This window comes from Propithecus coquereli, unplaced genomic scaffold, assembly GCF_000956105.1.
Source record: "Propithecus coquereli isolate 6110/MARCELLA unplaced genomic scaffold, Pcoq_1.0 Scaffold137, whole genome shotgun sequence".
Classification (NCBI taxonomy): domain Eukaryota; kingdom Metazoa; phylum Chordata; class Mammalia; order Primates; family Indriidae; genus Propithecus; species Propithecus coquereli.
Window position 1 is genome coordinate 3,203,293 of NW_012137969.1, and position 10,230 is coordinate 3,213,522.

The 10,230-nt window shown below is 40.8% G+C and overlaps 1 protein-coding gene across 1 annotated transcript; it reads left to right on the forward strand.

The window, feature by feature from the left end:
- The first annotated feature begins 636 nt into the window (after window positions 1-636).
- Window positions 637-10,230, forward strand: LOC105805934 (zinc finger protein 37A). Its single transcript, XM_012638900.1, has 4 exons — window positions 637-651; window positions 9,588-9,714; window positions 10,006-10,101; window positions 10,196-10,230. Exons 1-4 carry the CDS (start codon window positions 637-639, stop codon window positions 10,228-10,230), a joined length of 273 nt encoding a protein of 90 aa, XP_012494354.1.

Below are 10,230 nucleotides of genomic sequence, written 5' to 3' on the forward strand. Positions count from 1 at the left end.
ATTGTGGCAAAGTAGATGTACAAAACAACCTTGAAGTGGATTCCTGCCCCCTGCCAACATCATTTTTAATGAAGGTCTGGTATTTCATAAATCACTGCAGCCTCCAACTCCCAGGCTCAAGCAATCCTCCTGCCTCAACCTCCTGAATAGCTACAGGTGTGAGCCACCAAGTCCTGCTAATTTTTAAATTTTTTTATAGAGATGGAGCCTTGCTTTGTTGCCCAGGCTGGTCTTGAACTCTTGGCCTCAAGGGATCTTCCCGACTTGGCCTCCTGAAGTGCTGGGATTACAGGCATGAGCCACCATGCCTGGCCAAAGTGCTGTAACTTGTTTAATCAATTCTGTTTTAAATATTTCTATGTTTTTGAGGGGGGGTGATATAAATTGTTAAAGCAGTGGGAAACATTGCAGGTTTACACTCAATGAAATCATATTGGAGTTGCACAGGGACATGAAGATGTTGCCTTTCTTTCTTCTGCAAAATCAAGGATACCCATTGGGTGTGTGGGAGTTTGTAGGAGAATCAAGCAGTTGCACAGCCAGCCAGATATCTCATTCTGTTCCTCTTTCCTTTTTTTTCTTCCAGGTATGCTGTTTGGAGAACAGGTTTCTGTGCTCTTAGAGGAGTACTAGAAAATGCACAAATCCCAGGTAAGTTGTTTTTCTTTATTCTCTATCTTGTTTTCCAGGAGATTCCCTGGTTTTATAAGTGTTCATATCTTCAGATGGAGGGTAAAGGGAGAGTGAGTGGTGGCTGACAAGCAGGCAGAGGTGGCTGTGGTGCTGTGTGGTCATATGATCCTACTGTCCTCAAAGGAGAGCTGCAGATTTGTCTTTTATCCTCCTATCCACATGTGATTTTTCACTGGCCATGAGAAGAAGCCAATTAGTTACTCCTGGGACAGAAAAAATTCCTGGCACTGGAGTCTGAAAAAAATGCTTTGAAGGTCTTCATGGAGTGAAGAACCTTGTAGTAAACCTCCCTGTTGCCTGTCATTGTTTCTTGTCAGAAGTGGAGGGTGGAACTCAGGTTTTCTTACGGGGGCCAAAACATCGTGGATGTGGTAGAGATCTTTCAGACCCCTTTTGATCTAGGGACAAAACTTAAAACTGTCTGGAGAAATGAAAGAAATGGACTGCATGTCTTTGAAATAACTTTTCCTCAAACATGTAGATTGGACAACAGATGGTTCAACCTCATATTCTTTGGCAAATGTTTCTGCACTATCTGTTCACTTTTTTTTCTTGTGATAAAATATATATAACATAAAATATGCTATTTTAAGCATTTTAACTATAAAGTCCAGTGGTATTAATTACATTCACAGTTGTGCAATCCAAACAAAAACTCTGTACCTGTTAAGCCTGAGGTTCCCAACTCCACTGCACAGCAAGAGGCAAGTGGCAGAGAGCTTGAGCGAAGCCCCACCTGCACCCACAGCCGCTCCCCATAGCTTCCATCACTGCCCTAGTCCCCCCACCCCAATCAGCAGAGGGCTTCAGACCCACCTTCACAGGAGTGTGAACCCCACTGCAGACTGTGCACACAATGGATCCAGGTTGCGCACTCCCCATGAGAATCCAATGCCTGGTGATCCGAGGTGGAGGCAAGGCAGTGACGCAGCCAGTCCCTGGTGTCAAAAGGGTTAGGGACCGCTGTGTAAGCAATAACTACCCATTTCCCCCTCTCCCCAGGCCCTGGTAACCTCAGTGTACTTTCTGTCTCTATGAGTTTCCATATTTCTAGATATTTAAGTAGAAGCATAAAATATTTGTCCTGTTGTATCTTATTTCACCGAGCTAATATTTTCAAGGTTCATTCATGTAGCATGTGTCAGTGCTTAATTTTTTTTTTTTTTTTTTTGTTTTGAGACAGAGTCTCCACTCTATTGCCAGAGTAGAGTGCCATGGCCTCAGCCTAGCTCACAGCAACCTCAAACTCCCGGGCTCAAGCAATCCTACTGCCTCAGCCTCCCGAGTAGCTAGGACTATAGACATGCGCCACCACGCCCGGCTAATTTTTTCTATATAGATTTTTAGTTGTCCAAATAATTTCTTTCTATTTTTAGTAGAGATGGGGTGTCACTCTTGCTCAGGCTGGTCTCAAACTCCTGACCTTGAGCGATCCACCCGCCTCAGCCTCCCAGAGTGCTAGGATTACAGGCGTGAGCCACCGCGCCCAGCCAGTGCTTAATTTTTTAAATGGCTGAATAATATTTTATTGTATGGATAGACCACATTTTGTTTATTCGTTTGTCGATGGGTATTTGAATTATTTTCCACCTTCTGGCTATCATGAATAATGCTGCTATGAGCACTGGGGTACAAGCATCTGTTTATTCATTCACATTTTAGTCCGCTGTATGCAATTTGCCACTCCCTATCACCTGCCCAGTATGTCCTAATAAAGTTCAACAGCAACCTCCTTGCAGTAAAATGAATGTTTTCCAGACCTTACCTTACTAGAACATTCTGCTGTGTTAGGTAGTTGAAACACTTTGACCTTCTCCTAGAAAGGCCCCTTTCTCTGGTGTTTTGTGACCTCATTCTTCTGGCTTTATTCCTACTGCTCTGATTTCTTTGTCTCACGCACCATGTCTTCTTCCCCTTGCCCATTCTCACGGCATATCCCCAGATCTCCATCCTTAGCTCCTTTGTCCTTTTTACTCTGCCAGACCTTCCTGCATACTTCATGCTCTCTGTGGTGGTTTTAACACCCATGTGTCTCTGTAGCCTAGGCTCTTATGTCTTATCCATCTCTGTACAGATGCATAGAGGCACCTTATTTTCAACAGTTCCAAAATTTAGGGTATTTAAAGCCCCCCTTCCCATCTCCCATCTAATCTTGCTGCTCTATTCCTTGCCAGGTGATGGTTCACACCAGGCAGAGTAAAGCTACCAAAATGGAGATCATCCTGAATGTTTCCCTGTCTCTTACCTCTGACCTCATCCTGTCTGGGATCTAGGTTTTGCTAGTTTTAAGATGTTAACCTTTCTTAAACTAACTCTTTTTTTTTTTTTTTGGAGACAGAGTCTCAATTCTTGTTGCCCAGGTTAGAGTGCTGTGGCGTCAACCTATCTCACAGCAACCTCAAACTCCTGGGCTCAAGTGATCCTACTGCCTCAGCCTCCCAAGTAGCTGGGACTACAGGCATGCACCACCACGCCCGGATAATTTTTTCTATATCTTTTTAGTTGTCCAGATAATTTATTTCTATTTTTCAGTAGAGATGGGGTCTCGCTCTTCCTCAGGCTGGTCTCGAACTCCTGACCTTGAGCGATCCTCCTGCCTTGGCCTCCCAGAGTGCTAGGATTACAGGCATGAGCCACCGCACCCAGCCTTAAACTTACTCTTTCTCCTTAATTTCTAATCCCCTTATCAGAGCTTCATTTTCTCTCCCCTGGACTATTAGAACAGCTTCTAGAGTAATTTCCTTGCTTCTTTCTCCCCCAGATTAAGTCTGTCCTCCTCCTGAGTAATTAATCTGAAATGCATTTCAAATGATGTTACTTTTATATGGAAAGCACTTGAGTAGCTTCCCAGTACCCCTAGGGCCAAAGCCAATCCCCTTATCAATTTAAGGCTATTGGGAATATGACCACTTCCTTTTCCTCCTCAATTTTGTTGATCTTTCCAAAAAATCAACTTTTGGTTTCATTGATTTTTCTCTATTCTCTATTTCATTGACCTCTAATCTTTATTATTAAATATTTCCTTCCTACTGCTAGATTTGGGTTTAGGTTGTTCTTTTTCTTCTATTAAATAGTTCTTAAGATGTAAAGTTAGATTGTGCATTTTGAGATCTTTTTTGTTTTTTAATGTTTTGTTTATAGCTATAAATTTCCCCCTTAGCTCTGCTTTTACTGCATCCTATAAGTTTTGGATGTTGTATTTTTGTTCTCATTTGTCTCCTAGTATTTCCTAATTTCCCTTGTAATTTCTTCGTTTTTCCATTGTTCGAGAGTATGTTATTTAATTTCCACAAATTTGTGAATTTTCCAGCTTTACCTCTGTTACTGATTTCTAACTTCATTTGTTGTGGTCAGAGAAGATACTTTATATGATATGTATCTTTGTACACCTGTTGAGACTTAATTTGTGGCCTAACATATAGTCTATCCTGGAAAATGTCCTGTGTGAGCTTGAGAAGAACTTGTATCCTCTGTGGTGTTCTCTGAGTGTGGTTTGGTGTCTGATGCTAATTTGGGGAAATTTTCAGTAATTGTTATTTCAAATATGTTTTTTGATCCTTTCTTTTCATTCTGGTATTTCCATTATACTTACTTTACGTCTTTTATAGTTGTCCCACAGCTCTTGGATAATCTGTTTTGATTTTTTTAGTCATTGTTTTCTTTGCTTTTCAGTTTTGGAGGTTTCTATTCACATATCCTCAAGCTCAGAGATTCTTTCCTTAAGTGGGGTTTAGTCTAAAATAAGTCCATCAAAGGCATTCTTCATTTTTATAACATTTTTGATTTCTAGCATTTCTTTTTGGTTCTTTCTTAGAGTGTCCATCTCTCTACTTACATTTCCCATCTTTCTTGCATGCTGCCTGTTTTGTCCATTAGAACACTTAGCATATTAATCATAGTTGTTTTAAATTCCTGGTTTGATTAATTCCAACATCCCTGCCATGTCTGGTGCAATGCTTGCTATGTCTCTTCAGTGTGTGCTTTTTGCCTTTCAGTATGCCTCGTAATTTTTTCTTGGTAGCCAGACATGATATACTGCTGTAAATAGGCCTGTAGTAATATGGTGGTAAGGTGTAGGGGGAGGAGAAGCATTCTAAAGTCCTATGAATAGGTCTTAGTCTTTTAATGAGCCTGTGTGTCTGAACTGTGAACTACAGTGTTTCTCAGGCCTCCTCCCCGCACCAGGTGGGATAGGGTGGTTAGTGGGGGCTGGAGTTAGGTATTTCCCTTTCCCTATTTGCCAGGTAGGTTAGGCTCTGATGAAACCCTGGCCAGTTAAGCTCTGGTTAAATAATTTCTCCTGAAGGCAGACCTTGTTAAGAAATAAGCTCTGATGTATTTCAAAATGGTTACTTTCCCTCTCCCTCAGCCAGAAACAGGAGGAAAATTTTCTCTCATATTTACTGTGAGAACCTTGTCAAGCTCCTGGAGGTAAAAATGCACAAAAGTGTGGGGCACTCTAAAGACTGGGTCCCCCTGGAGTTTTTATCTCTCAGACTTGTCCAGTTCTAGCCTCCAGCAATTTGTCAATTACAGTTTGGATTTTCTTACCCTGGCACTAGTTCCTGTGGAGGTTTAGCTCCAGTTAAGTTGTGATTCTGTGTATCCACCTGTCACTCCAATTTTGACAGCAGGGGTTTGCCTTATGACCTCACTTCTCTTATGAATCTTCAAAGAGTTGTTGATTTTTCAGTTTGTTCAGGATTTTACTCCTTGGGACACAGTGGCAACTTCCAAACTCCTTATGTGTGGAACTGGAAACCCAGGACTCCCTGGTTTCTTTCTCTCTCTCTCTTTTTTGATTCAGGGTGTCACTCTGTTGCTTGGGCTAGAATGCAATGGTGTCATCATAGGTCACTGCAACCTCAAACTCTGGGGCTCAAGCGATCCTCCTGTCTCAGCCTCTGGGGTAGCTAGGATAATAGGCATGCGCCACTATGACCAGCTGATTTTTAAAATTTTTTATTTATATATTTTTGAGACAGGGTCTCTCTCTCTCTGTAGCCCAGGCTAGAGTGCAGTGGTGTTAGCATAGCTCACTGCAACCTCAAACTCCTGGGCTCAAGCAATTCTCCTGCCTCAGCCTCCTGGGTAGCTGCGACTATAGGCATGCACATGCCTGGCTAATTTTTCTATTTTTTGTAGAGAATGGGGTCTTGCTCGAGATGGTTTCAAACTCCTGGCCTCAAACAATCCTCCCGTCTTGGCCTCCCAAAGTGCTAGGATTACAGGTGTGAGCCACTGCACCTGGCATATTTTTTATTTTTGTAGAGATGGGGTGTCACTCTTGCCCAGGCTGGTCTCAAACTCCTGGCCTCAAGTGATCTTCCCACCTTGGCCTTCTAAAGTGCTAGAACTATGGGTGTGAACCACTGAGCCCGGCCTCCCTGGTCTCTCTTTTTTTTTTTGAGACAGAGTCTCACTTTGTTGCCCGGGCTAGAGTGAGTGCCGTGGCGTTAGCCTAGCTCACAGCAACCTCAAACTCCTGGGCTCAAGCAATCCTTCTGCCTCAGCTTCCCGAGTAGCTGGGACTACAGGCATGCACCACCATGCCCGGCTAATTTTTTCCATATGTGTATATTTTTTAGTTGTCCAGATAATTTCTTTCTATTTTTTAGTAGAGACGGGGTCTCACTCTTGCTCAGGCTGGTCTCGAACTCCTGATCTTGAGCGATCCACCCGCCTCGGCCTCCCAGAGTGCTAGGATTACAGGCGTGAGCCACTGCACCCGGCCCCTGGTCTCTTTTTGATGGCATTCTTGGTTTAGTGGAGAAGGTGACATTAAAAAAATAAACAGATAACTGTAGTCTTTTGTGATGCCAAGCCTAATGAGGCTCCGTGGATACACCCTGTCACTACCTGTGCCCCACACTCATGCTCCAGCCTTGTGGGCTGACTTTGGCCCTGCTCCATTTCCTTCTCTGCATCTCCTTGAGTTCATCAGTCATGAGATAACTAGGGGGTCATCTTACCCAGGAAACTCTTCTTTCCTTGTTCTTTGTCCCCCTCTGGGTCCATTGCCCTTCTTCCCTGTGTTCCCACAACACCTGTGCTATCCCTGTGGCTGCATTCTGTCCCATGTTTGGAAAACACCTGTTTGTTTCAGTGTGGACAGTCAGACCATTAGCCCTCCAAGGTCCAGGTGTACACTGTGTTCATCTTCACACTTCCAGTTCCTCACCCCATGCCTCCCTCCTAGTAGGTGCTTATCAAATATTTGTGGCTGGAGGATTTTATTTGGGAATCAAACTTTATTCTTACTGGATAAGCACCTTGCCTGGACACAGAGCAGAGCCACCCAGGAGAATTAGAGTTTCCTTTCCCTTTTCAGAATGCTGTCTTGGACCATCAAAGGTGGAGTTTTTATTAGTACTTTCACTGTCTTTCCCATTTGAAGAGCCATTCAAAAGCCATAGGAATATCCTTCTTCATGGAGCTCTTGTTCATTTCTGTTGCCCATTTTTCTGATTGTGTGTCTTTTTCTAATCAGTTTATGAGAGTTCTCTACGTCATCAGGAAAGGAATCCTTTGTCATGTGTATGGCATTGGAGAAAACTTCTCCCAGTTCTGGTTTGCCTTTTCACTTTCTTCTTATTGACTTAATGAATAGATATTCCTAATTTTAATGGGATCTAACTTAGTCTTTTTCTTTATGAGTGGTGCTTTTATGCATCCTGCTTATGAAATATTTTCCTATCTCAAGGTTCTGAAATATTTTTCTGTGTTTCTTGTAGAAACTTTATTGTCTTACCTTAAAAATTAAAGCTGAGATTGTTGTCTCCTTCTCAGTGTCTCAGAAAAAGCTTTTAATATTTTATCATTATGTTGGTTGCTTTCTCATATCAAGGAAGTTTCTTTTCATAGTTTGCTAAGAGATTCTATCATGAATGGGTATTAAATTCTATCTGGTGCTTTTTCTTCCTTTTAAGATTATCATGTACCTTCTCCTTTATTCTGTAAATAAGCTAAATTTTATTGAATAAAATTTCAAATATTAACCCAATCTTTTATTCCTAGAATCAATCTAATTTAGTCATGACATTTCTCTTATTTTATCACTGGATTTGATTTGCTAATATTTTGTTTAGAATTTTTACCACTGTTTTTGTAAGTGAGTGGCCTGTAATTTCCTTCTTGTAATGTCCTTTTCAGGTGGTGTCAAGGTTGTGCTGGCTGCAGAGGTTAGAAAATATTCCCTTTTTTTCTTTTCTCTGGACCAGTTTGTATGTTATTGGGTTTTATTCTTCTTTAGAATTTAGAAACAGTTTAGAAACATTTGCTGGTGTGAACTTTTAGGGCTGGAGTTGTCTTCATGGAAAGGCTTTAAGTTATGACCTCAGATAAATGGGTAGAAGAATAGATAATATACTCTTATCCATCTTACATTTTTAGAATTTCTAGTGATGTCACCCCTCATTTCTGATACTGGTCATTTGTTGTCAGTGCCTTCTCCTCTTCTCTCTTTTTCTCTCAGTATAGTTAGAGGTTTAAAAATTTTATTGATATTTTCAAAAAACCAATTGTATATTCCATTAATTTTTATCTATTTTTCTGTTCTCTATTTTATTATTTTCTATTCTCACCTTTCTTTATTTCTGATAATTTTTTTTTTTGTGGCTTCTTAAGGTGAAAGATGAGTATTGATTTTAGATCTTTCTTTTCTTACGTAGGCTTTTTAGCACTATAAATTTCCCTGCCCATATTACATTAGCTACATCCCACAAATTTTTGTATGTTATGTTTTCATTTTTATTCAGTCCAAATGCTTTCTTTTGTTGGTATTTTCTTCCTTTGATTCTTAGATTATTTAGGAGTATATTATCTAGTTTCCAAATACTTAGGAATTTTCCAGATGTTTTTGGTTATTGAATTTCTAATTTTTTATTGCTTTCAAATTATGTGGTCAGAGAGCATATTTCATATGATTTGAATCCTTTTATATTTATTTAGACTTGTTTTATGGTTCAGAACTATGCTGTTTCTTGGAGAATATCTCACCACCTTCCGTGTGGCCCACCCAGTTCCTAAGTTTCATGGAAGATAATTTTTCTACAGATGGGGCTGAGGCGGGTGTGGAGCTCAGATGGTGATGCGCGGCCCAGTTCCTAACAGGCCATGGACCAGTACCAGGCCACAGCCCAGGGGTTGGGTACTGCAGCATTAAGCTTATCATTATTGTGTGGATTGACAGGATTTATATATTATTTACTTAAAAATAAACAAATTGAGAGTGCTCAAAACTTTATTGCTAGCGTGGTGATGAAGTATTTTGGAGACCAGTAAACTATGGGAGTAAGTTCAGATTACTTCATAATCTATCCCTAAATACCTTTGCAGCTCTTTATCATCCTACAGCCCTCAGCCATTCTCCTATCACATTGCTGTGTGTTTTTCATGCCTCTTTCACTTTGTGTATATGATCATGCCACGTTAATGAAGATGTATTATCAGGTTGGGCTTCATTGAATAGCATAAAATAGAACCATATTTTCTACCATTATTTAACACTGATTGTAAATGATTCTAGCATAACTCTCATAATACTCCAGTACAGGCTAAATGTTCTTAAATATGATATGTTTCCTTGCTAAAATTTAAACTCCTAGAAGACAGAAAAAAAGGATTTAGTTAGGTTAATATTCCTGGCAAGCTGTGACAGTTTAAGACACATGGTAGGAGCTTTATTTTTTAAAAATTAATAAGGTAATACACTGTTTCTATCATGCTATCTCTTTATTCCACAAAGTAAAACACAAAACAAGGTAAGGGAACATGCAAGCTACATAATATTTTATGGTAAATTCTCAAAATAAATTTAATAAGAATATCCCACATATCTTTTTCATGCCATCCAATATTGATCATGTTGGATTGAACAGACATGTGCTGTTCAGGGATCTGTGTCATTCAAGGATGTAACTGTGAACTTCACCCGAGATGAATGGCTACGACTGAATGGTACTCAGAAGACCCTGTACCGCGATGTGATGCTGGAGAATTACAGCCACCTGGTCTCCATAGGTGAGAAGTTTTCTCTTTGTTATGCCCAACAGCATATGTTTCTTTTCTTAGTTCATAGCTGCCAGAACTCATGGGCCCTTTGTGGAGTTTAATAATATTCATGTGTACATTTCCAGGGACAACGATGATTGTTCCGTTTTAGGCATAGAAAGAATGTGTTCTCACCTCCCTACTGAGAGGTTCAAATAGGCACCTTTATTGTGGGACTCCTTTGGCAGCACTTTCCTGTCCTTCAGGAGCCCCAATATCCAAGCAGTGCATCAGAAGTCTCACCCTGTATCTTGTTCACAGGATATTGCATCACCAAACCTGATGTGATTTTCAAGTTGGAGCAAGGAGAAGAGCCGTGGACATTAGATGGAGAATTCCCAGGCCAGAGTTACCCACGTAAGTTGGTTATCACGAGGCCAGAAACAAGCCAGTGGAAGTCAGGTCCCAGAGGGGTTGGTTCAGGGGTTGGAACCTTTGGACTGTGTCTCAGATAACCTGAATTACTCCTTCATCTATCCTTCATAA

Bases quoted from the DNA above. Each gene is read 5' to 3' on its own strand.
- LOC105805934 (XM_012638900.1), top strand. The intron at 9,715-10,005 runs GTGAGAAGTTTT...TCTTGTTCACAG, and splicing joins CAGCCACCTGGTCTCCATAG to GATATTGCATCACCAAACCT. The intron at 10,102-10,195 runs GTAAGTTGGTTA...ACTGTGTCTCAG, and splicing joins CCCAGGCCAGAGTTACCCAC to ATAACCTGAATTACTCCTTC.